The following is a 25,644-nucleotide window of genomic DNA, read 5'->3' on the forward strand; positions in this document are numbered from 1 at the left end:
GGGAAGACAAATATCTGACCGTGTATCAGTGGGTAGGGGCGATTTCTAGCCTAATTGTTTTAGGCTATGAATTACCATACAGTAAACAGTAAAATGTCAGTTTACGTACATTAAAGTAGTGTGTAATACTGTCCAGAATTGTTTTTATTTTAAAGTAGCCAAATCAGTATTTAATGTAACAGTAACACATAGGTACCTTTTAATCGTTTTCCTTATTCATATATATTCAGAAAGAGGTTTTCAAGAAAAAAAGATAGAAAACAACGAATCTTGGCGACTTTGCAATCGTGCCTATAAATGTTCAGTTGTCGAAACTTCATACCCCAAACCTCACTCTAAAAAATTAACGGATACGGATTCAACGCAAAGTTTATGGTTCAAAGTCCAGGAGGAAAATTTGCTGTCGAATTGCTGTTTACGAGAAACTGGTTCTGGACAGCGACAATGAACGAACCGAGTGACGTTAAGTGCACAAAAACGAACTTTTCTCTGATCATTTGGAGAGCTTGCAATGTATGCATGTCATTGTTCTTTGCTCTAGCAAGTTATGTGCAGGCAAGTGATTCCCTTATTTGGTTACATTGTTTGAGATACTTTGTATCTATAGCCTACTGTATTTGGCGTYAGCTGTGGGCATATCTGCTTCTGTTGAACTCATGGATTTAGCAGAGTAATTTAATGAGTGAACATGGTGTATGTCTGTCTCTGAATATTTGGCCCAACTGAGTAAATCCCATCTCTTATCCTTTTGTCTTTTTTATTGGCATAGATTAACGATCCGGATGCAGTGTTATGGGTGGTAGGATCACGCTTTTTTTWGTCGTTTAATGTTCTTATGAATTACTATAATCAAAGTGCTTTTTTAAATTGTTTTATTTACAGTAATCCACATACACACCTTTTCTATTTCCAGGTTGCCTATGCTATTCCAGCAAACCTGTGTTTATTGATTGCCATTAAACCACATGTAACAGGTATGTGGGCATTATGGATGAATAAAGATCCATCAATGACCTTTGCCTATTTTTCCTATTAAATAACATTTCCATTTTAACATTTTTGGCCAGTGAAAAAGGCCATTGACTGTTTAGTATCTTGTAGCTATATCATGAGTGTAGTTAAAGCTAGAAATATGTATGCATGAGCCTGCACTGCACCCTGAATGTTTAAATGCTTGAGAGACTGTTTTTCAGAGACACTACTTTGGAGGAGAATTGCTAAACTTCATGTGCTTATTTCGACTGCTGTTGTTTCCATGATGGGATGGACTCTGTATAAAGAGCGCATCACAAATATCTTCCAGCAAGAGGAGGGAAGGTATAGTTTCTCGGTCAAAATATTTTTCTGTTTAGATGAGCATTGTGTTCAATAAATACTTTTGGTCACACCTGTTTCTCTCTATCCCCAGGGAATTATCTGGTCTCATGTTGATACTTGTCTGGCTTCTCCTGTGTCAACACTCTGGAAGGTAAGGACTTTCAACATAGATTTGSACCTTATCCCAACATGCAATWCCTTATTTTAAAAAAGACTCAAACTCCGTACATCACTGATATCTGTACTGTCGTAACTATTTTCTATTAGTTCTATTGGGGCTCTCAGACTGTTCGTTGCTGTTGCCATCACAATCTTCCCCTTTGTGGCCTGGCTGTACTACTACATTAACAAGGAGCTGAGGACCAGCTGGCCCCCGCATTGTAAAACTGCACTGTAGATATCCAYTCATTAAGATAGTCCAGTGACGAGTGAGCAACATATCTGCGGGWTGGAACATTTACAAGAGGATATGACCTAGCTACAGTGGCAGTATGGAAATCATGAATGCATTGTTTAAAAAGACCCATGTAAAAAACACCCCTGCTAAACCATACATCTAAATAAGTGACAATGTCATAAATTAGAATGTATATGATTGATACATTTTCCTTTTTTTACTGGAATCATACTTTTCTCTTTCTGAACATTTTTGTTGTTGTAGGCAACCCATTGCACTTGTGGTGATATCTGGTGTAATCACAGTAAAATAAAACAATTTAATAAGAAATATAAATGGCTTTTTATTATTATTTTTGCATTAGAAATCTAAATTGAAAGAAATGCATGYACTGTAGCCTACTCAAGGCTCCAAATAATTAGGTATTTTTTATTTAGCACCACTGCGCCTCGATAGCCTCGCAGCAGCGCCTCTTCAACCTCAGGAGGCTGAAGAAATTCAGCTTGTCACCAAAAGCACTCACAAACTTCTACAGATGCACAATCGAGAGCATCCTGTCGGGCTGTATCACCGCCTGGTATGGCAATCCGGTCTGCACAACGCATCACCGGGGCAAACTACCTGCCCTCCAGGACACCTACACTACCCGATGTCACAGGAAGCCATAAAGATCATCAAGGACAACAACCACCCGAGCCACTGCCTGTTCACCCGCTATCATCCAGAAGGCGAGGTCAGTACAGGTGCATCAAAGTGAGAGACCGAGAGACTGAAAAACAGCTTCTATCTCAAGGCCATCAGACTGTTAAACAGCCACCACTAACATTTAGTGGCTGATGCCAACATACTGACTCAACTCCAGCCACTTTTTAATGGGAATTGATGGAAATTTATGTAAAAATATATCACTAGCCACTTTAAACAATGCCACTTAATAAATGTTTACATACCCTACATTACTCATCTCATATTATATAGTGTACTCTATACCATCTACTGCATCTTGCCTACCGTTCGTACCTCACTCATTCATATATCTTTATGTACATATTTCTTTATCCCTTTACACTGTGTGTATAAGGTAGTAGTTGTGGAATTGGTAGGTTAGATTACTCGTTGGTTATTACTACATTGTCGGAACTAGAAGCACAAGCATTTCGCTACACTCGCATTAACATCTGCTAACCATGTGTATGTGAACAATAAAAATTGATTTGATTAGCTACAGGATATGTGCTTTAAAAGTAATGTAGGCTTTATTTAAATAAATGTAAATCAACTTATTTTGTGTTTGGTGCTCCTAACATGTTAAAAGTTGGCAGCAGAAGTAGGCTACTGCCAATGAAAAGTGAATTTTCTGTACTGTGTTTTACAATAGCTAGATGTCAGTAGCGCCCAGAGAACACAGTACAAAAATAGGACTCAAGTGCGGAATTCCGGTTCTAACAGCCAGAAATAACTCTGTTCGCCGGCAGGTCCAGGGTCAGCTTAAAAGGTTGATATTGCGAGCCACTCGGTCATGAGCATCGTTGTAAAAGGTATACTGATCCAAGATCAGGAATTTGAATGCGTTTTCACTTTCATGATTCACGTTGGGTAAAATCTGCCACCCCTTTCGCATTGAGATCTTGACAAACAAGCTTAACATCATGGCAGTGGTCCTAATATCGTATCAGACTTTGAGTTGTCGATTGTTAAACCGTATGATTTCGCACCAAAGCGTGAGCACAATCTGCAGCTTTACACGCGCTTTATCGAGAAGGACTGGCACAGATCTCTCACCACGGACAGTCCACGGTCTGGTAGGTCATACATGGCTTACGACACACAACTAGGATCAAATGTGTTCACGGTTTGAAGCGCGGAAGACTAACAGCTTGAAGACAGATATCATTGTACCTTGTACCTATCCATCATGGTTAACATATTGTGTGTTACTCATGCACTGCGCAGGTAAATCTATGCGGGAGTTGGACGTGCCGGACATCACAGTGGTTGTCTTTTTACGACTCAAGATCATTCTCGTCTTTACCTCCACCGCCCCCTTCTGGTGATAAAACCAAAAAGACAGGGGTATGTAAACATATCAATTAATTTCTGAGTGATATGTAAACAACTGTGGCTGGGCACCTGATAAAACCTGGTTTTAATGTCTATGGATAAAATAAAGCACCATGCCTTTTGCTTTGTTTTTAACCTTGTTGCTTTGCCTGTCTCCATTCATCTATCCTCTGCAGCCAGTGACTTGGAAATCATTAGCAATAACATTTGCGTTTGGGGGTGTTCTCCTTGCCGGAATGAAATATTTCAAAAAGGAAAAAGAAGAATGTAAGGACATTTCACCTCTTGGCGTACTCACCATCATGCAGTAGGCTACATCCAACAGTGGATTTACACAAATTAATTTATGTTCCGAACTGAAGTTCTCCTGGAGTTAATCGTCAGTTTCTGTACATGTTGGTAACAATCTGTTTGACATTATGTTGTCTTTTTTACACATGCACTGCAGTGATTGAAAGAGAAAGGACAAAGTCAATGGGCAAACCAGCACTTGGGGGTCCATTCTCTCTTGTGGATCAGAATAATAAACCCTGTAAAAGTGAGGATTTCCTCAGCCAGTGGGTCCTTATCTACTTTGGGTTTACACACTGCCCTGACATCTGTCCTGATGAAATYGAGAAAATGATTGAGGTGGTGGATGAAATAGGTAAAGTGTTTTATTTTAAACGTCTCTTATTATGCATCATATTATTTATGAATGTCATGGCAATTAGATGGTTGAGTGAGTAGCCAGTCAGTCACTCATATCATGTTTTCACAAAGCATAATGTTAACGCTACAACCCTGGAATGTACAGGAGATTTGTTGTGATCAACACCATGTCTTTCCATGTTTCCCAGACAGGATACAGTCTCTTCCAAACCTGACCCCCATCCTCATCACCATTGATCCTGACAGGGACACACCTGAGGCCATGGGGACATATGTGAAAGGTAAAGAGAACAAGCCATTAACTACTGTAGCTTCCATGTTATGGTAAAAGTGGCATTTAGACTCACATTGGTGGAACAATAACATTCCCCCTCTGTCCTCTATCCCCAGAGTTCTCCCCTAAGCTCATTGGCCTGACTGGGACAATGKCCCAAATTGACCAGGTCTCTCGAGCCTACAGAGTCTACTACAGCCAGGGACCAAAGGATGAAGACAACGACTACATTGTGAGTTCATCGTCTGATCCTGCCCTTATTCAAAACTCTCATTTGTTCATAGTAAAGTAGATATTCCAACTTTTCCCAGCTGAATTGATATCTAAATGAAACCTCCTTTATTCTTGACTGCAGGTCGATCACACAATCATCATGTACCTGGTTGGTCCGGACGGAGAGTTCAAGGAGTATTTTGGACAGAACAAGAGGAGCGCTGAGATCTCCTCTTCCATTGCATCACACATGAGGAAGTACAAGAAGGGGAATTAAGAGGTGAGATGAAGGAGAACTGGTCAAGTGCACTGTCTGTGTCTGGGAACACCTCTTGTGTGCCTCTCTCACAGCCCTTCAGAGACTGTCAGCAGCCTCCATGGCCCCAGCAGCCTCTGGCCCAGCGAGCCTCTGGCCAGCAGCCTCTGGCCCAGCAGCCTCTGGCCCAGCAGCCTCTGGCCCAGCAGCTCTGGCCCAGCAGCCTCTGGCCCAGCGCCCTCTGGCCCAGCAGCCTCTGGCCCAGCAGCCTCTGGCCCAGCAGCCTCTGGCCCAGCAGCCTCTGCCCAGCAGCCCTCTTGCCCAGCACCCTCTGGCCCAGCACCCTCTGGCCCAGCACCCTCTGGCCCAGCAGCCTCTGGCCCAGCCAGCCTCTGGCCCAGCACCTCTGGCCCAGCACCCTCTGGCCCAGCACCCTCTGGCCCAGCAGCTCTGGCCCAGCACCCTCTGCCCAGCACCCTCTGGCCATCAGGACTGAACGTTACCTTATTTTTTTCAATGACATGGAATATTTATCTGCATTACAGCTTTTCATTGAATTCAAATGTCTACGACTTACCATTCCCTTGTTGCGGTTCACCATTTAACATGGTCTCTAATATCATATTTAAGTCTAAGATGATTTAAAGTGATTGTTTGCAAATGGGTGTGGCACAACACTTTAAGTGTTTGTTTTTTCTGCTTTGCCCATTATTTAAATCGATGTGAAATACAATTGTTTCGACGTAAAATATGAGAGCCAAACAATAATACTTGATTTAAGTACCTCAACAAATGTAACCACCATAAAATGGAGGGGGAAAGTATTCCCTGGAAATCATTACTGAAGAACTTAAGTTTTCCAGTGTTTACCCTTGGACACTCCTAATGGAAAAATACATGATAGTTGTCGTTGTGCTGTTACAGTTCGGCTTTACTTCCTTTACACTAATTCTCCTTTTTAGCCTTGCTGTTAAGTCTGGCCCAATACCTGGACTCGTCTGTGACACCAGAAACATTTATGCACTGTAATAACTCTTTGGTTACTCGATTTGTACTATTCATAAATCAGTCATATTTCAACTGAATTTCCAAAGTAATGTTTAATTTATTAAACTTGAACTTACAATTATGTATGTCTGTCTGATTTATTATAATTTTTTTACTGCCCATGTAGTCGTAGGCTACCATGAAGGTTTTCAGGGCTTCACTTTGTGCAACCATATTGTAGACTAGCCTGTTCCTAGTGGCAAACACGTGCTGGTCAGAGTTTAAGGTTGTTCGTAGGAGTTGTCAAGAGTAGAGCACTGTCCTAGATAATTCATTTAACAGCTTGATTTGTAATCATGTTGCTATTGATATGACAGCCAGGCCAGTGTCTTGACTGGGCCCATTGTTCTGCAAATAAATGGTATTCACCGGAGCCTCTTTCTGGTTATAGCCATAGATGCATGATTGGCTCATAGTAACAAATCATTTTCGATGAATTTACACACACATTCATAATATATTTGTATATATATATATTAATACATACAAATTATTTCTCAATATCCTTGCAAACTGAATACGCAGCTGATGACTGTATTTTAGGCAAGAACCTGTTGAGTTCCCCCTTGGTAACCTGAACTAGAGAGAGCACAGCAGTTTTTCAGCACTCTTCGGCAAAGCACTCCACTCATTCCTGGCTGGCTGGTGGTTTGTGATGACTGGGAAGAAATACTCTTCTAGATGAGAAGAGATCACCTTTCAGCTGTCAAAGTATCAAATCATCCTTTATGAGAATTTTATGTTGTATGCTCATGAATTCACCCACTGAACCATTCCATATCTTGATTTGTTGTGTCCTACCTACAGTAAATGCCCGTCTCTTTGAAAAATTGGACAGGAGTCCCTTGTGCCTTATTCAATGTACACTGTTGCCCTGGAGAGTTGAGTTTGTTTACATTTACATTTGGTTGAGTTGTCAGCTAACATGAATTCAAAGTGAAGTCAACAAAACATTCCACCATGGTTAAAAGTTGGGTTAAAAAAAGACAATATTCACGTACGTTGATGACTTTTTTTCAAATCCAATCAGTTTTCCACATTGATTCAACGTCATCACATAAAATGTTTGTTGTTGAAATGACGTGGAAACAACATTCAACCAGTGTTTGCCCAGTGGGAAAGCATGTTATATTTTATTTACTATGTGAGAGTGACTGAAATTCAGAGTACATGTCATTTCTAAGCCTTCTTGGATGCTAAATAAAAAGTTAATTATGCCACCGTGGAATGATTTCGATGCAGTTTCATCCAGTTGTTATTCTAGAATGCAACTGGTTCGTTATTTGAATGGAAACTTGCCTCCCCTAACTGCCCTCTCCTTTATTTGATCATGTTGCAGGTTGTCACAGTGAATCCGGATGACATCAGCCCCATGAACCCTCCTAAATTTGACAAGATCGAGGACATGGCCATGTTGACCCATCTCCATGAGCCAACCGTGCTGTACAACCTCAAGGAGCGCTACGCTGCCTGGATGATCAATGTAAGCAGACACAGATCAGATTACATTTCAACTCAGTCATACGTACATCTTCTAATTGCATTGTCAATCAAACATCTACCAACTAGTTTCCTGGGTTCAATCAGATCAAGTCATCAATGTATGCACCAATTTGTAAGTCGCTCTGGATAAGAGCGTCTGCTAAATGACTTAAATGTAAATGTAAATGTAAATGACATAACCTGAGTTGTTCCCCTATTGCAGACCTACTCTGGGCTGTTCTGTGTGACTGTGAACCCCTATAAGCGGCTCCCGGTCCACAACCCAGAGGTGGTGGCTGGCTATCGGGGCAAGAAGCGCCAGGAGGTCCCACCCCACATTTTCTCCATCTCTGATAATGCCTAGCAGTTTATGCTAACAGGCATAATCTTCATTTCATGATGTATCATATTGTGGCAGCAAGCTATTACAGTATAGTTAACAGGTAATTTTATCCAGTGGTGTAAAGTTCTTAAGTAAAAATACTTGAAAGTACTACTTAAGTAGTTTTTTGGGGTGTACTTTACTATTTCTATTTTTGACAACTTCTACTTTTACTCCACTACATCCCTAAAGAAAATAATGTACTTTCTATTCCATACATTTGTCCTGACACCCAAAATTACTCGTTACATTTTGAATGCTTAACAGGACATGAAAATTGTATAATTCACGCACTTAAAGAGAAAATCCCTGGTCATCCCTACTGCATCTGATCTGGCGGACTCACTAAACACAAATGCTTTGTTTGTAAATGATTTCTGGCTATCCATAAATTCTAAAAACAAGAAAATCGTGTGTCTTGTTTTCTTGAAATAAGGAATTTGAAATGATTTATACTTTCTCTTTTGATACTTAAGTATATTTTAGCAATTACATTTACTTTTGATGCTTAAGTATATTTAAAAAAAAWAWAATAATACTTTTGGACTTTTACTCAAGTAGATTTTACTGGGTGACTGTCGCTTTTACTTGAGTAATTTTCTATTAAGGTATCTTTACTTTTTCTCAAGTATGAAAATGGGGTAGTTGATTTTATCTTTCAACAGATYGTGAAAACCAGTCCATCCTTATCACGTATGTACTGCTGCACATGCTGTTACTAATTGTCTGCCTCTGTAAAGAACTAGATTTACTAGGAAAGTTTACATTATTACTCTCAATTGTGTTGTTCAATCTTGATTTTGACAGTGGAGAATCTGGTGCAGGGAAGACTGTAAACACAAAGCGTGTCATCCAGTATTTTGCCACAATCGCAATGGCTGGAGGAAGTGATAAGAAGAAGGAAATCAATGGAAAAATTCAGGTTTTATCCATACTCATGTTACATTAACATAAGATGTATATAGTTCCCTCTAATGCATTTTCTGTTGCAAAAGTAATTTCTATTGCATTTACTGTAAAGTGTATTTACTCGTACTTACCAACACTTTTATTCTCAAAGGGAACCCTGGAGGATCAAGTCATCCAGGCCAACCCTCTGCTGGAGGCTTTTGGGAATGCCAAGACAGTGAGGAACGACAACTCCTCTCGCTTTGTGAGTGGGTTTGATCAACATACAGTATGAGCATATAGGGTTAACATATAGCCAGGCATGCATTCATAAACCAGTCACCTTAGCTGAAATGTGACATTTTAAAAATAATGTAATTTTTGGAAAACATACAGGGAAAATTCATCCGCATCCACTTTGAAACAAAGGGGAAGCTGTCCTCAGCTGATATTGAGACTTGTGAGTTTGCTTGCCTATTTTCTTTGCAAATACAAGGCCATTGCTGTGGATTGGAACAAGATGTCCCTTGATTTCTATGATTTCCTTCTTTAGATCTATTGGAAAAATCCAGGGTAATGTTTCAGCTCCTAGCAGAAAGGAGTTATCACATCTTCTACCAGATCATGTCCAATAAGAAGCCTGAGTTAATTGGTAGGTTGAGTAATTCTAGCTGGTGGATCTATGTAAAGCCATACACAGTAATTGTAGTTTTGGAATGCAAGGTTATTGGTTACTTTAAGGGGTCAATCTGTGATTGCTACATCCATTTGTGTACTTTTAAATTAATGATATATACCCATTGATTCTTGAAGAATAAATGCCTCATGAGCTTAGGTCAACTGTCGTTCCCCATCAGAACCCMAAATATAAGATTGTTTACAAACAATGGAGTAAAACAATGTAATTGTAAATAAAAACTGTATAGCCGAGTCAGTCCTCACATCCATAGCTCTGTCTATGAATTTGAGAGTGGTTATATTTCCCCAGCCCCATCCCTCAACTGTTTACCAAAAACAGTGGTAGGTTAACCACTTTGTTGTTTGAACTGCAGATTGCCCCTTTAAATGTTTTGCATCTAAAAAGAGGGCTGGAATATGCAATCTGGAAAATGTGCTGTACTGTGAGTTCAGCCTCCAACACCAATATAACCCCCAATGGTAAATATACACCTTCTCTATCATGTTCACCAGAGATGCTGCTCATCACCACCAACCCATATGACTACCCTTTCATCAGTCAGGGGGAAATAACGGTGCAAAGCATCAATGACACAGAAGAGCTCATGGCCACAGATGAGGTGAGTCCACCTGTACCYTATATCGCATATCTTTATATTACCCACACAGCTTGGAARAKAACTRCATTGAAAACATAATAGAAAACCCTCAACTGTACTGTATAAGATTGTCTTAGGGACTGATTAAATGTTTATATGTGTTTGACTGAGCTCCAATATCTGTCCCAATAGAGTGCCATTGATATCCTAGGCTTCACTGCAGAGGAGAAACTTGGGATCTACACACTGACTGGTGCTGTGATGCATCATGGGAACATGAAGTTCAAGCAGAAGCAGCGTGAGGAACAGGCAGAGCCTGATGGCACTGAGGGTCAGCAGTCTTTGGTTTTGACTTATTTAGAAATTCAAATTAAATCTTCACTTATCCACAGCCAGAATCCACTCATATTTTTTGTCTCATGTATCCAATAGTGGCTGACAAAGTCACCTACCTCATGGGCCTGAACTCTGCTGATTTACTGAAGGCTGTGTGCTATCCCAGAGTGAAGGTCGGGAATGAATATGTCAACAAAGGACAGACAGTTCAACAGGTATGACAACTACATTAAAGTGTGTACAGACATGAGTGACCCTCGCCCAACTCTCACAAATTTTAATGGTCCTAAAATGTGTTTTGTCTCATTTGCAGGTGAATAACTCCATGGGTGTCCTGTCTACGGCAGTGTATGATAAACTGTTCTTGTGGATGGTGACCAGAATAAACCAGCAGCTAGACACCAAATTGCCCAGACAGCATTTTATTGGCGTTCTGGACATAGCAGGCTTTGAGATCTTTGAGGTATGAGTGGACTCCTCATTTGAAACACATTTACAACAACATAATAATTGATTGTATGTTATTTAATTATATTTTGTAAACCATGCAGATGAACAGCCTGGAACAGCTCTGCATCAACTTCACTAATGAGAAACTGCAACAGTTTTTCAACCACCACATGTTTGTGTTGGAACAAGAGGAATACAAGAAGGAAGGAATAGACTGGGAGTTCATTGACTTTGGTATGGACTTGGCTGCCTGCATTGAGCTTATTGAGAAGGTATTGTGACCTTTTCAGCCTTCCTTTAAGTCACTCTTTACAGTCTAACYGTTAATGGATTCAATAAGTTAGGATCAACAGGACAGAGTTGAAAAAGATCTGTTTAATTACAGTAATTAAAAAGTTTACAAGCAAAGTATTGAAATTTAGTAGACAGACGTGATCAAAACAATGAACTTCTATAACTTGGTTCTTCTAAACCCGTTGCACTAAATCTTCCACAGCCAATGGGTATTTTCTCCATCCTTGAAGCAGAACGCATGTTTCCAAAGGCAACAGACTGCTCCTTCAAGAACAAACTCTACGACCAGCATCTTGGGAAGAACAGCAACTTCCAGAAGCCCAAGCCTGCCAAAGCCAAGGCAGAGGCCCACTTCACCCTGGTGCACTATGCTGGCACTGTGGACTACAACATCGGTGGCTGGTTGGAGAAGAACAAGGAACCGCTGAATGACACTGGTACAACTGTACCAAAAAGCTGCCCTGAAACTATTGTCTCAGTTGTTTGCAACGTTTGTCTTAGTTGATGGTGAGTTTACATCAGCATTATAAGACCAGTGAAACATGATCTTGAGTAGAAATATAATTGTTTTATGTCTCTCTTTCTGTAGCTGATAGAAACCAAAGAGGAGCAAAAAAGAAGGGGTCCTTTTTCCAGACTGTCTCTGCACTTTTCAGGGTAAAACTGTTTCCCCCTACTATGAACATGTATATCCATCTAATGATCGTATGTAGACTTCAGAACATTTCCGCACAATTCAGTGAGCATTGTTTTGCTTGTTCATAATTTTTTTAGCATTTCATAACCTTCCCTCAGGAAAATCTCAACAAGCTTATGTYTAACCTGAGGTCCACACATCCCCATTTTGTGAGATGCATCATCCCAAATGAGACCAAAACACCAGGTATGTAAAGGTTTGAAACATGTAATGTGGGTTGTTTGCTCTCAAGGCTGCCTGACCTGACAGAATTCTGCCTTTCCATGTAGGGGCCATGGAACACTACCTCGTTTTGCATCAGCTGCGCTGTAACGGTGTGCTGGAGGGTATCAGGATCTGCATGAAGGGGTTCCCAAGCAGGATTATATATGCTGACTTCAAGCAGAGGCAAATMCTTCATTGATCCCTGTTACCTATAAGAAAATCGATTCAACAAACATGAGCTCAAGGATAAATGTGGACTGTTTCCCCAACAGATACAGAATCCTGAATGCCAGTGCTATCCCAGAGGGGCAGTTTATTGACAGCAAAAAGGCATCAGAGAAGCTATTGTCCTCCATCGACGTGGACCACGCCCAGTACAAATTTGGATACACTAAGGTATTGTGACAAAACAATGTTATTCTCTGACCTATAGGGATGATGTTATCGAGTGATGTGAGCAGTTGTCGTCCTCTGTAGTGTACATTCAGACAGTGGTGCACCAACTCAGAATAGCATTTGCATTCTTTGTGTTTGTATGTGTATATTAGGTGTTCTTTAAAGCTGGCCTGTTAGGTCTGCTGGAGGAGATGAGAGATGAGCGCCTGGCAGTGGTTGTTGACTCGCATCCAGGCTGTCTCCAGGGGCTATGTCACCAGGCAGAGGTTCAAGGAGATGTCAAGGAAAAGGTCTAAAAAACATATTTCTGTAAGGGAAAAATGAAGACAGTACAGSTCCTATGAACTTCAATAAAGGATGGGATTTTTTATTTTTGCCACTACATAGGGAATACATTTTCATCATCCAATATAACATCCGGTCATTCATGAACGTGAAGAACTGGCCTTGGATGAGGCTCTACTTCAAGATCAAGCCCCTTTTGCGAAGCGCAGAGGCTGAGAAGGAGATGCAGACGATGAAAGAGGACTTCTCAAAGGTCAAAGGCGAGTTTGCAAGGTCAGACGCCAGGAGGAAGGAACTTGAGGAAAAGACGGTGGTCTTTGCTCAGGAGAAGAATGACCTTTACCTCCAGATTCAAGTGGTGGGTTTCTGTCAGGTTTTTAAGAACATGCTTTATATTAGATGTGTGTAGATGTTGCATGGTTCTTATCAATATATAGCACCTTCTATGAGGGTTACATATTAACATTTCAAGAAGTACCAAACTTTAATTGAATCCAATGAACACAAATCAAATTGTATTTGTCCCATACTTCGTAAACATCAGGTGTAGACTAACAGTGAAATGCTTACTTATGGGCCCTTCCCAACAAYGCAGAGAGAAATATATAAAGAAAATAGGAATAAATACACAATGAGTAGCGATAACTTGGCTATATACACGAGGTACTAGTACCGAGTGGATGTGCAGGGGTACGAGGTAATTGAGGTAGATATGTACATATAGTAAGGATAGTGACCAGGCAGCATTATATATAATAAACAGTAGCAGCAACCCTGTTACAGTGGTTTTATTGTCTAAGGTATGCTACTTGTTCATATTTCAATAGGAAAGAGAGAACCTCTCTGATGCAGAGGAGAGATGTGAGGGGTTGATCAAGAGTAAGATCCATCTAGAGGCAGAGGAAGAGGAGATCAATGCAGAGATCACTGCCAGGAAGAGGAAACTGAAGGATGAATGCTCCGAGCTCAAAAGGGATTTAGGCGACCTGGAGCTCACTATTGCCAAGGTTGAGAAGGAGAAATATGCCACAGAAAATAAGGTCAGGGCATCTGATAAGCACATCACCCCATGCCTTTAAATCTCATAACCACAATGAATGGAGGGTAACTGTGTGCATTCTTTAACACAGGTGAAACATTTGACAGAAGAGTTGACCACATTAGAAGAACATCTTCTGAAGTCTTCAAAGGAGATCAAGGCATTGCAAGAGGTGCACCAGCAGACCCTGGATGAACTCCAGGCAGAGGAGGACACAGTCAACACAGACTAAGACAAAGGTCAAGCTGGAGCAACAGGCTGATAATGAAAGCATCAAGTGACTTATACACTTTGGTCTTTTGTTAGCATTCTTTCAAGATTTCAATTGTTCTGGACTATGGTCTCCTTCCAGCTTGAGGGATCTCTAGAGCAGGAGAAGAAGGTGCATGCGGATTTGGAAAGAGCCAAAAGAAAACTTGAGGGAGATCTCAAGCTGTCCCAGGAAAATGTAAAGGACCTGGAGAATGAAAGACAACAAATGGATGAAAGATTTAAAAAGTAAGTTAGAAATTATCATTGAGTTTATGGAGATTAAACTCTTGATTCACATGTTGATAGAGCAATATTTGAAAGTGATAGAAGCAGCACAAACAATGGAGCATCAACTAATTTCCATTCAATGAATTCTCAAATGTTTAAGGATTTAATTCAGTTACCTGCAAGGTAAAATTGAGGATGAACAAATATTGAGCTCTCAACTTCAGAAGAAAATAAAGGAGTTTCAGGTATGTGATTTGTGAAAATAAATTAAATTGTAACATTGTAACTTTTGCCAAAATTTTGACGGAATATTTTTTTTTACCACAGGCTCGCATTGAGGAACTCGACGAGGAAATCGAAGCTGAGCGCTCTGCTCGGGCCAAGATAGAGAAGCAGAGGTCTGATCTCTCCAGGGACCTTGAGGAGATCAGTCAGAGACTGGAAGAAGCTGGTGGGGCCACTGCTTCCCAAATTGATGCAAACAAGAAGCACGAAAGTGAGTTTCAGAGGCTGCGTCGTGATCTCGAAGAGTCCACCCTGCAGCATGAGTCAATCACTGCTGCTCTCCGCAAGAAGCAGGCAGACAGCGTGGCAGAACTGGGAGAACAAATGGACAACCKMSAGAGAGTTAAGCAGAAACTGGAGAAGGAGAAAAGTGAATACAAGATGGAAATTGATGACTTGGCCTGCAACGTGGAGAGTGTTCTCAAAAGCAAGGTAGGTTCATCAGATGTTGACCATGTTGATATTCAACATACAAAAGAAACCCATTCACTATACACCAGCCTGGTCTCATAGACTAGCGGTAACATAGTAAACTTAAATCCAGGAAGTTCAAATGAGTATGATATGTTAAGTTTGGTATGGTTATATAAGACAGAAGGTTGCTTAATGCAAAAAATGAAAATAGGTTGGGTGTATAATGCGAACGTCTAGCAATCCGTAGGTTGTGTGGGTGGGTAGCTACTTTGCAACTACTTAGCTGATAGCTAACCCTAACTTTAACCTAACTCCTAACCCAAACCTTAAATCCTAGCCTAGCTAATATTAGCCACATAAAATTGAAATTTGTAAATTCGTAACATAACACAAATTGCGACATATCATAGAAATGGATGATGGACATCTGCAAATGAATACATACCATACGAAGCATTACATTTACTATGTTACGTCTACCCCTGAGTCCAGGTTGGATACACTGGTTACTTACTGTTATTTTTAACATTTTAGGCTAACCTTGAGAAACTGTGCAGAACTCTTGAAGACCAAAGTATTGAGTACAAGAACAAATCTGACGAGGCCCATGAGTCGCTAAATGATTACACTGCCCTGAATGCTCGCTTGCAAACAGAAAATGGTAAGTTTCAAGTAAATCCCATTTATATGAAGGACACCAAGGACTTGATACATAGTTTGAGAACTACGCTGCAAGTGTGCCACTTTTACAATATATCTTGAATAGGTGAGCTCAAACGCCAGCTTGAGGAGAAGGAGCTAACTGTGTCCCAGCTGAGCAGAGTGAAACTAGTGAGCAGTCAACAGATTGAAGAGCTGAAGAGACTTTTGGAGGAGGAAGTTAAGGTTAGACAAACTCTTGCCAATTACARGCCATAATTATTTCACAACGACGATATAAGCTAAGACTAACTTTATGAATTGTCTCTGGCTTTAGGCTAAGAATGCCCTGGCCCGTGGTTTACAATCAACCCACCATGACTGTGACCTGCTCCGGGAGCAGTATGAGGAGGAGCAGGAGTCCAAGGCTGAGCTGCAGCAGAGCATGTCCAAGGCCAACAGTGAGGTAGCTCTGTGGAGAACCAAGTATGAGACTGATGCCATCTAGCGCACTGAGGAACTTGTGGATGCTAARTTAGTGCACTGATGGGTAAAACATATATTATTTTGCAACATACATTCATTAATTAATCAATTGATTTACTACTGTTTGTTCCTCTTTTAAGGAGGAAGCTTGCCCAACGCCTCCAGGATTCTGAAGAGCAGACAGAGACAATGAATGCTAAGTGTGCCTCACTGGAGAAGACCAAGCAGAGACTACAAGCAGAGACTACAAGCAGAGACTATAAGCGGTGACTACAAGCAGAGACTACAAGCAGAGACTACAAGCAGAGACCATAAGCAGAGACCATAAGCAGAGACCATAAGCAGAGACTACAAGCAGAGACTACAAGCAGAGACTACAAGCAGAGACTACAAGCAGAGACTACAAGCAGAGACTACAAGCAGAGACTACAAGCAGAACCAGAGGAACTTTGACAAAGTAATCATATTGACTCCTTTAGTGTCTGAATTACTAAAGACTGTGGTGGTTCGGTCTCAACAATAGGTATGAATTTCATGTGATTTTTTTAACATCAGGATCTTGCTGAATGGAAAGAGAAGTATGAAGAGACCTGGTCTGAGCTGGACGGCTCACGAAGGGAGTCCAGGTCTCTGAGCACAGAGCTATTCAAGATGAAAAACACATTTGAAGAAGCCCTGGATCACTTAGAGAACATGAAGAGAGAGCATAAGATCCTTCAACGTATGATCATCATCACCCTCGAAAATCATAACAACATACCCTCATAGAATGTATGTATGAGTTTTAGCTTATAGGTCTGCATGTAACAAACATATTGCTTTGTCAATTTTCAGAGGAAATAACAGATATCACTGAGCAAGTGGGACAGTCTGCAAAGACCTTCCATGACCTGGAAAAGGCAGCGAAACAAGCTGAACAGGACAAGATGGACACCCAAACAACTCTTGAAGAAGCTGAGGTTCGCCATTTTCTCACACATATTGTGCATTCCCCTACATGTATTATTTGAATATGACCGCAAATGTTTCTGTTCTGTGCACTTGTGTCTTCTTCTAGTCCTCCCTTGAACATGAAGAGGCCAAGATGCTCCACCTTCAACTGGAGTTGAACCAGATCAAGTCAGAGGTTGACAGAAAGGTGGCAGAGAAAGATGAGGAAATAGACCTGCTGAAGAGGAACCATCAGAGGACCGTGGACACCCTGCAGAGTGCTCTAGATTCTGAGACCCACAGCAGAAACGATGCCGTCCGAGTCAAGAAGAAGATGGAAGGGGACCTAAATGAGATGGAGATTCAGCTGGGCCATGCCAACCACCAAGCAGCTCAGAAACATCCAGGGCCAGCTCAAAGTTAGTGTTTGGTTCCAGAAACCCATATTTTTTCAACCATAACACTCACCATCTCTWTCAAAGTTCTAGTCAGTGGGTATTGTACTTATTCATGACCTTTCTGTTTCAGGACACTCAGGTCCATTTGGATAATGCCCTCCATGGGCAGGAGGACTTGAAGGAGCAGCTGGCCRTTGTAGAACGGCGCAATACACTGATGATAGCAGAGATTGAGGAGATGAGGGCAACACTAGAGCAGGCAGAGAGGTGCCGTAAACTGGCCGAGCAGGAGCTGGTCGACGTGAGCGAGAGGATGCACCTGTTGCACTCTCAGGTGAGGCCTCATAAACAATTCGGAACTTTGGCCTTCAGTTAAATGTATCAGTTTAACTTATTGTGTTACCTTATCTCTTTACTCATTTAACACAACACTGGTCTCATCAGCACAAAAAAGAAGATGGAGTCTGACATAACTCAGCTGCAATCAGAGGTGGAAGATGCAGTCCAAGAAGCAAGAAATGCAGATGATAAAGCTAAAAAGGCTATTATAGATGTAAGTCCGAACTGTAAATCTCATCCCAAATGTGTAAATCTCAGCCCAAATGAAGTCTGCTCAAACAATGTCTTGATCGATTACAAATTCTGTATCGATAGGCTGCCATGATGGCTGAGGAGCTGAAGAAGGAGCAGGACACGAGTGGTCACGTGGAGAGGATGAAGAAGAACCTGGAGGTCACTGTTAAAGACTTGCAGCAGCGTCTGGATGAGGCTGAGCAGTTAGCCCTGAAAGGTGGAAAAAAAAGAGCTCCAGAGACCAGAGTAAGGATAAAGATAAATGTTTTATTTCCAGTTCACACTCTCTTAGTTTGTGATTCTTTTGTAATACATTATTTACACTCAAGGTCAGAGAGCTGGAGAATGAACTGGAGGCAGAGCAAAAACGTAGTGTGGAAGCCATGAAGGGTGTGCGAAAATATGAGAGAAAAGTCAAGGAGCTCACATCAGGTAAAATATGTTTGGTTGCTTATTCCTGACTTTCATCAAATCATGATAAAATATGTGAGTAATTAATAACACTGGGTTTGTAGGGTGAGGAAGATAAGAATAATGTAGGCAGACTGCAGGAGTTGGTCAACAAGCTGCAGATGAGGGTGAAAGCTTACAAAAGGCAGAATGAGGAGGCGGTGAGTACAATATATTATTGGCAACAACTGTGCATAGTATTATTAGATAAATAGGACAACAGTTCACCACTTCTAACTTATTCATATCTATCTATTTTCTGTGAGCCACAGGAGGAGCAGACCAGTATCAATTTGGCTAAATTCAGGAATGTGCAACATGAGCTTGATGAAGCTGAGGAGCGGGCAGACATAGCAGAATGCCAAGTGAACAAATTAAGAGCTAAGAGTTGATGTTGGCATCAAGGGAGAAGAATAGAGATATGGGCATCTTCTGCTGTAATTCATGTTTAGAATTACAATAACTCAGACACAGAATGTAGATCCAGTATACAATAATTATTGTTACCTGTCTCTTATACACATCTAGATGTGTATAAGAGACAGGAATGTAGATCCAGTATACAATAATTATTGTTGCAAAGATACATGCATGCTTACACCGTTGTACGTTCCTGGATGTTAGCATTCTTCCGTGCTATAGATTCACTGCCATGCTCAGATGTTCTACTTAAAAGCAGACAATGACAATGAAATACAGTACAAATGAATGTAACTTATAAAACTAGAATTAAATACTACAAAGCAGTATCATACTGGTCTATTGTCTTTGTGTCATGAAATGTGAGGTAACACTTTTACCATAGACCAAGGGTTCCCAAACATTTTGCTTCGTGAACCACCAATTGAGGTGTCTTGAGTCGCAAACCACCATAAAGGTTGAGCGATGAAAAAAACATACACAGACCAAAGAATAATTAGGAATTGATTAATAAAACCCTCTTCTTCAAGTCATTTAACTGAATGTAGATTTGATTATGGGCTATTCAAATAAAAGTATATTGGTCACATACACATATTTAGCGGATGTTATTGCGGGTGTAGCGAAATGCTTGTGTTCCTAGCTCCAACAGTGCAGCAGTATCTAACAGTTCACAACAATACACACTCATCTAAAAGTAAAAGAATGGAATTAAGAAATATATAAATATTAGATCTAGCAACGTCGGAGTGGCATTGACTAAAATACAGTAGAATAGAATACAGTATATGTCTTGTGACCAATTGCATAGACTATAAAAAAAGAACAGTTATTTTAGGTATCTTATTTTCAAATATATGGGCATGTTAAGGCACCATAGTTTAAAAGCACAATTAAACAAACAACCTACTTCCAAGAAAGACAATACCATTTAATACCTGAGCTGTGATATTTTTGGGCGGAACGGTTGTTGTGAAAAACTAAACCCATCACAGTATGTACCCATAAATAAYGTCTCATAGCCATTCTTCAGTGTRTGTTAGAGAGCTCTGGATCCAAATTTGAGTGAATACAGACAGATTCCAGGGATAGCTATCTGACAACAGTTTGGCCTCACTGACCTAGACTTTAGGAGACATACAGCTTGATTCTGGGCGAGACAGAGTGCAGAAAAATACAATCCAAAAGCATTTGATTAAAATGCCAGGCATTATTGGAGAAACCTTCATACTCCAGGAGATTAGCTTCCCCTCATACAGGGTTATGTCAGAGGTGTCCACTCATCTCTCATKTATCAAAGAGACATCTGTCAGGAGCTACAGTACATCAAAATCATCCACTGCTTTTATCAGTAACGATCATGAATACACAATGACTTTCGAAGATGAAAAGATATTAGGACAAGTTGAGAATGCAAACACATTGTCCACTTATTCTCCACGTATAGATACTGTACATACCAGAATCAGTGTGAATTCCTGAACCTCTCCCCCAGCTCACTCTAATCATAAAATGCATCTCATTAAAGCATCCAAACTCAGAGCTTACTAATGGAAGAAAAAAACATTTTGTGAAGCATAGAGATCAAGGAACACCCTCTGGTTAATCTAACAGGCATGCTGTTAATATGAGATCCTTGAAGATGGAACTCATGACAGATATTCATGTGACTGCAAGAAGTTACTAACTGCAGGCATTGGCTCCATTGTTGTAGTATTGTTCAACGACCAATAGATGGAGACACTTCCTGTGTCTTCAACACGCCCACCCAACACACATCCCCACACAGTGGGAGACAGAGTGAACGTGTAATAAAGTGACATCAAGGTACAATAATCAAGCTATACTTTAATGTGGCAGGCAACAAGCAATCATGCTTATTGTAATCACACCAACGTATTACTCATTGCTATGTAACCTATTGCTGCATACAAATCTTCTTGGAAGTTAATGCAACAGTTCCACCTGCAGATAGATTATAATGTAATGATATGTAGCAGTGGAGGAATACAAATATAATTTTGTGACCTATTTACTGGTGATTGGTCAACTGGCCACTTCAGTGTACACAAACAGCATCTTCCTGTTACACRGATGCTTCTCCTTCTCTGCAGTTGAACACAAACAATACAACACTACTTCACATCCCTGCAACAAATGGGTTTTGTTGGTAAGGATGATAAGGTAATAACCATAGACATCCTATAATTACATTTGAATTAGGATCCTATATTGTGTTATAGCATAAGATATGTAATTCTAAGCCGTATTCTWTTTTTTTTAACTCAGAGAAATGGAAGTGAGAAGTAAACGGCTGCACAGTGCACCTATAAGGAATGAGCAAGAGGAAACTCTGAAGTACCTCACTAAAGCACAGATGATGATGCCGCAACATTTTGTGAGCATTGTAGGTACAAGGTACCGCGTGGATTATTAAAAGCTTGGTTTTGAACAGCCCTCATCACATTCCGTTCCACTAATTGGCAGCATCTGTCATTTATATGACATTTGTGGCAGTCCTTGACCCTGTTGAGGAAGGGTTAGTTAATTACTGCTGTGTGACTTTCACTCTGGGTCACATTGACACAGGCTGAGGAAGCAAGTGTGATGATAAACACTCAAAGGCAATGGGGGGGGGACATGATGGGGATGCTCTGTATTTGAGGAACTGGACACTCAGTTCAGACAGGTGCTTAGCAGCACTAAATGACAGCTGCAGTGTCTTAATACAGGACATAACACAATGCACTCAAGGTTTCCGTTAGTGAATTTTATATTAGAAAATAATATGCTACGTAAACATCATTGACATCAATTTTCCCAGGTGGCAGGTAGCCTAGTGGTTAGAGTGTAGGCCAGTAACTGAAAGGTTGCTGGATCAAATCCCTGAGTGGACAAGGTAAACATCTGTTGCTCTGCCCCTTGAACRAGGCAGTTAACTCACTTTTCCCCAGTAGGCTGTCATTGTAAATAAGAATTTGTTTCTAACTGACTGGCCTAGTTAAATAAAGGTTCAATATAAAAATGTGTATCCTTTCTTAAATCAGGTTCACATTTCAGGCCTAAGCCGGCTTGATTTAATAGAACGTCTATGGAAGGGATGAACAAATCTCTCTCCGCCCAGATATAAATAGTCTCTGATCAAAAGACGAGGACCAAAACCATCACAYACTACAGCCCTCTGTGACTGGAGTTGTGCATCCCTGCCCTCTGGCCTTAGCAGAATATGCTGTGAACTAGTTAGCAGGAGCACTCCCGAGACATAAGCATGGTCATATTTCTCCACAAGGACCTAAGGTCAAACTTATCATGTAATGGGTCTGGCTCTTTATCATTGACGCCAAAAGAGCTACTGTGAGTGTGTAATCATTCAACCATCTTAAAATAAAATAAAATGCTGTTATGTGTTTTCAAACTGTCACTCATCAGTCCRCCCTTCATACTCCTTACTTAGCACTGTGAGACTCCCCATGCGTATTCTAAATGTTCCTTTAATGTATCTCAGCAACCTTGAATATGGACATCTAGAAGCTTGATACAATAATGTGTTAATCTGAAAACCAGCTAAACAACCATTACAGGCCCTTGATTTCAAAACTGGTAACCTTGCAATTTATGAGGTACATCCACTAAATATGAAAGCTTATGTCATAGCTAAAGCAATTGTTTGACTACGAATGTAGGATGTTAATTTGAGTTTGTTTGCTACAGCAGGAAAATAATCCAGCAGCAACAAAAAATGTGAATTACACTAAATATACAAAAGTATGTGGAACCCTTCAAATTAGTGGATTCGTCTATCTCAGCCACACCCATTGCTGTTCAAGCACACAGCCATGCAATTTCCATAGACTGCATTGGCAGTAGACTGGCCTTACTGAAGGATGCCACCTTTGTAACAAGTCAGTTTGTAAAATGTCTGCCCTGCTAGAGCTGCCCCGGTTAACTGTAAGTGCTGTTATTGTGAAGTGGAAACGTCTAGGAGCAACGACCGCAAAGTGGTAGGCCACAAAGAAAGGGACCGCCAAGTGCTGAAGCGCGTAAAAATTGTCTGTCCTCGGTTGCAACACTCACTACCGAGTTCCAAACTGCCTCTGGAAGTAATTTCATCACAAGAACTGTTTGTCAGGAGCTTCATGAAATGGGTTTCCATGGCCGAGCAGCCATAGACAAGCCTAAGATCACCATGCGCAATGCCAAGCGTCGGCTGGAATGGTGTAAAGCTCGCCGCCATTGGACTCTGGAGCAGTGGAAACGTGTTCTCTGGCAGTCCGACGGACTAATCTGGGTTTGGCGGATGCCACGGGAATGCTACCTGCCCCAATGTATAGTGCCAACTGTAAAGTTTGGTGGAGGAGGAATAATGGTCTAGAGCTGTTTTTCATGGTTCAGTATAGGCCCTTAGTTCCAGTGAAGGGAAATCTTCCAAAGTCCACCTATGAGRAGATGTTCTTATGGATGGTCATCAGAATAAACGAGATGCTCGATACGAAGCAGGCAAGACAATTCTTATTTTTTTTTTTACCCCCTTTTCTCCCCAATTTCGTGGTATCCAATTGTTAGTAATTACTATCTTGTCTCATCGCTACAACTCCCGTACGGGCTCGGGAGAGACGAAGGTCGAAAGCCATGCGTCCTCCGAAACACAACCCAACCAAGCCGCACTGCTTCTTAACACAGCGCGCCTCCAACCCGGAAGCCAGCCGCACCAATGTGTCGGAGGAAACACCGTGCACCTGGCTACCTTGGTTAGTGCGCACTGCGCACCACAGGAGTCGCTGGTGGCCCGCCACAGGAGTCGCTGGTGCGCGATAAGACAWGGATATCCCTACCGGCCAAACCCTCCCTAACCCGGACGACGCTAGGCCAATTGTGTGTTGCCCCACGGACCTCCCGGTCGCGGCCGGCTGCGGCAGAGCCTGGGCGCAAACCCAGAGTCTCTGGTGGCACAGCTAGCGCTGCGATGCAGTAACCTAGACCACTGCGCCACCCGGGAGGCCCCGCAAGACAATTCTATATAGGAGTGTTGGACATCGCTGGGTTTGAAGTCTTTGATGTAAGTTAATTTCTTTATACTTATCTTTCTAAAATGTATTTAAAACATCATTAAGCAACCTTAAATGCAGCTATGTTAACAATCTCACACAAAGACATGAGGGGGAACAGAGGAATAAATACATGTAGTGTGATTGGGGAATGAAAACCAGGTGTGCAGGGAACAAGACAAAACAAATGGATAAATGAAAAATGGAGCGGCGATGGCTAGAAAGTCAATGACGTCGACTGCCGAACGCCGCCCGAACAAGGAGAGGGGCCAACTTCGGCGGAAGTCGTGTGACAATCTGCAGGAAGGGGTTCCCAAGCAGGATTATATATGCTGACTTCAAGCAGAGGTAAACCTTTATTCTCAAAATTTAACTACCACAAGATTAATTTGGTAGTTATTAAATAATCTCTTATGCCTGCCATTGCRTTTTCTGTAATCTGACAGATACAGAATATTGAATGCCAGTGCTATCCCAGAAGGACAGTTCATCAATGGCAAGAAAGCTTCAGAGAAGCTTCATGGATCAATTGATCTCGATCACACACAATATAAGTTTGGACATACCAAGGTGAGGATCCAATTAGCAAAACCACATAACAGTTAATCTCTGCTGATTTTCACATGGTGTTTATACAGTGCCCTCCGTAATTATTGGGACAGTCAAGCATTTTCTTATTTTGGCTCTGTACTCCAAAACTCTCGATTTGAAATAATTGAGAAATTACAGCACTTTTTGTACTTAGTCTCCCTATGTTAGGGGACCAAAAGTATTGGGACAAATTCACTTATACGTGTATTAAAGTAGTCAAAAGTGAGGTATTTGGTCCCATATTTCTAGCATTCAATGACTACATCAAGCTTGTGACTGTACAATTTGTTGGATGCATTTGCTGTTTGTTTTGGTTGTGTTTCAGATTATTTTGTGCCCAATAGAAATAAATGGTAAATAATSTATTATGTAATTTTGGAGTCACTTTTACTGTAAATAAGAATATAATATGTTTCTTAACACTTCTAAGAAAAAGTGTCACTGTCCCAATAATTACAGAGGGCACTGTATATACACATACAGTATATCAACAGCATCTGTGTCTCAGTAAGCCATGTCTGCTGGACACTCTTGAGGAGTTGCGAGATGAAAAACTGCCCTCTCTGGTGACAGGCACTCAAGCAGTGTGCCGTGGGTACCTCATGAGAAAATAATTTTCTCAGCTGGCTAATAAGAAGTAAGACAACCCATCAATTTAAYTATTTGTATCCTTACCTTTAAAAGAAAGTACATGCTTAGAACATTAGAACTGGTCAATAATATGGCATTACAATTACCTCTTTTTCAGAGATTGTGTGTTCATTCTGCAATACAACCTCCTCTTATTCATGGATGAAGCTGTACTTCAAGATCAAGCCCCTTCTGAAGAGTGCAGATAGTGAAAAGGAGGTGGAGAAGATGGAGGACTTCATCACATGTAAGGAGGACCTGGCAAAGGCAGAGGCCAAGAGAAAGGAACTGGAGGAGAAGATGGTTTTTCTGTTCGCGGAGAAACAAAACCTCATGTCACAAGTTCAATCTGTAAGT

General features: G+C 41.1%; 1 protein-coding gene, 1 long non-coding RNA gene and 1 pseudogene across 6 annotated transcripts; 2 read left to right on the top strand and 1 right to left on the bottom strand.

Moving 5' to 3' along the window:
* The first annotated feature begins 45 nt into the window (after window positions 1-45).
* LOC111981598 (protein SCO1 homolog, mitochondrial) lies at window positions 46-5,190 on the top strand. 3 transcript variants are annotated; one of them, XM_024012950.2, is made up of 8 exons: window positions 1,297-1,317; window positions 1,409-1,468; window positions 3,668-3,787; window positions 3,952-4,042; window positions 4,224-4,421; window positions 4,615-4,707; window positions 4,817-4,932; window positions 5,056-5,190. In XM_024012950.2, the coding sequence occupies exons 4-8, from the start codon at window positions 4,012-4,014 to the stop codon at window positions 5,188-5,190; spliced, it is 573 nt and encodes a 190-aa protein (XP_023868718.1). In that variant the 5' UTR covers window positions 1,297-1,317; window positions 1,409-1,468; window positions 3,668-3,787; window positions 3,952-4,011. The 3 variants fall into 3 exon arrangements, with proteins under 3 accessions (XP_023868717.1, XP_023868718.1, XP_023868716.1); XM_024012948.2 differs by lacking the exons at window positions 1,297-1,317; window positions 1,409-1,468 and adding an exon at window positions 3,167-3,516; XM_024012949.2 differs by lacking the exons at window positions 3,668-3,787; window positions 3,952-4,042; window positions 4,224-4,421; ... (1 more) ...; window positions 4,817-4,932; window positions 5,056-5,190 and adding exons at window positions 46-555; window positions 770-799; window positions 914-974; window positions 1,585-2,050 and having other exon boundaries at window positions 1,194-1,317.
* Window positions 5,178-6,188, bottom strand: LOC139029516 (uncharacterized). 3 transcript variants are annotated; one of them, XR_011481853.1, is made up of 5 exons: window positions 5,663-6,188; window positions 5,574-5,605; window positions 5,498-5,528; window positions 5,335-5,378; window positions 5,178-5,286 (listed from the first exon to the last, which is right to left on the bottom strand). It is a non-coding gene; the product is annotated as an uncharacterized lncRNA (long non-coding RNA). The 3 variants fall into 3 exon arrangements; XR_011481852.1 differs by having other exon boundaries at window positions 5,498-5,543; XR_011481851.1 differs by lacking the exon at window positions 5,574-5,605 and having other exon boundaries at window positions 5,498-5,545.
* A 1,164-nt stretch (window positions 6,189-7,352) lies between these two features.
* On the top strand, window positions 7,353-19,098 carry LOC111981592 (myosin-1-like; annotated as a pseudogene).
* The last annotated feature ends 6,546 nt before the right edge of the window (window positions 19,099-25,644 follow it).

This window comes from Salvelinus sp. IW2-2015, linkage group LG20 (genome assembly GCF_002910315.2).
Source record: "Salvelinus sp. IW2-2015 linkage group LG20, ASM291031v2, whole genome shotgun sequence".
Lineage (NCBI taxonomy): Eukaryota > Metazoa > Chordata > Actinopteri > Salmoniformes > Salmonidae > Salvelinus > Salvelinus sp. IW2-2015.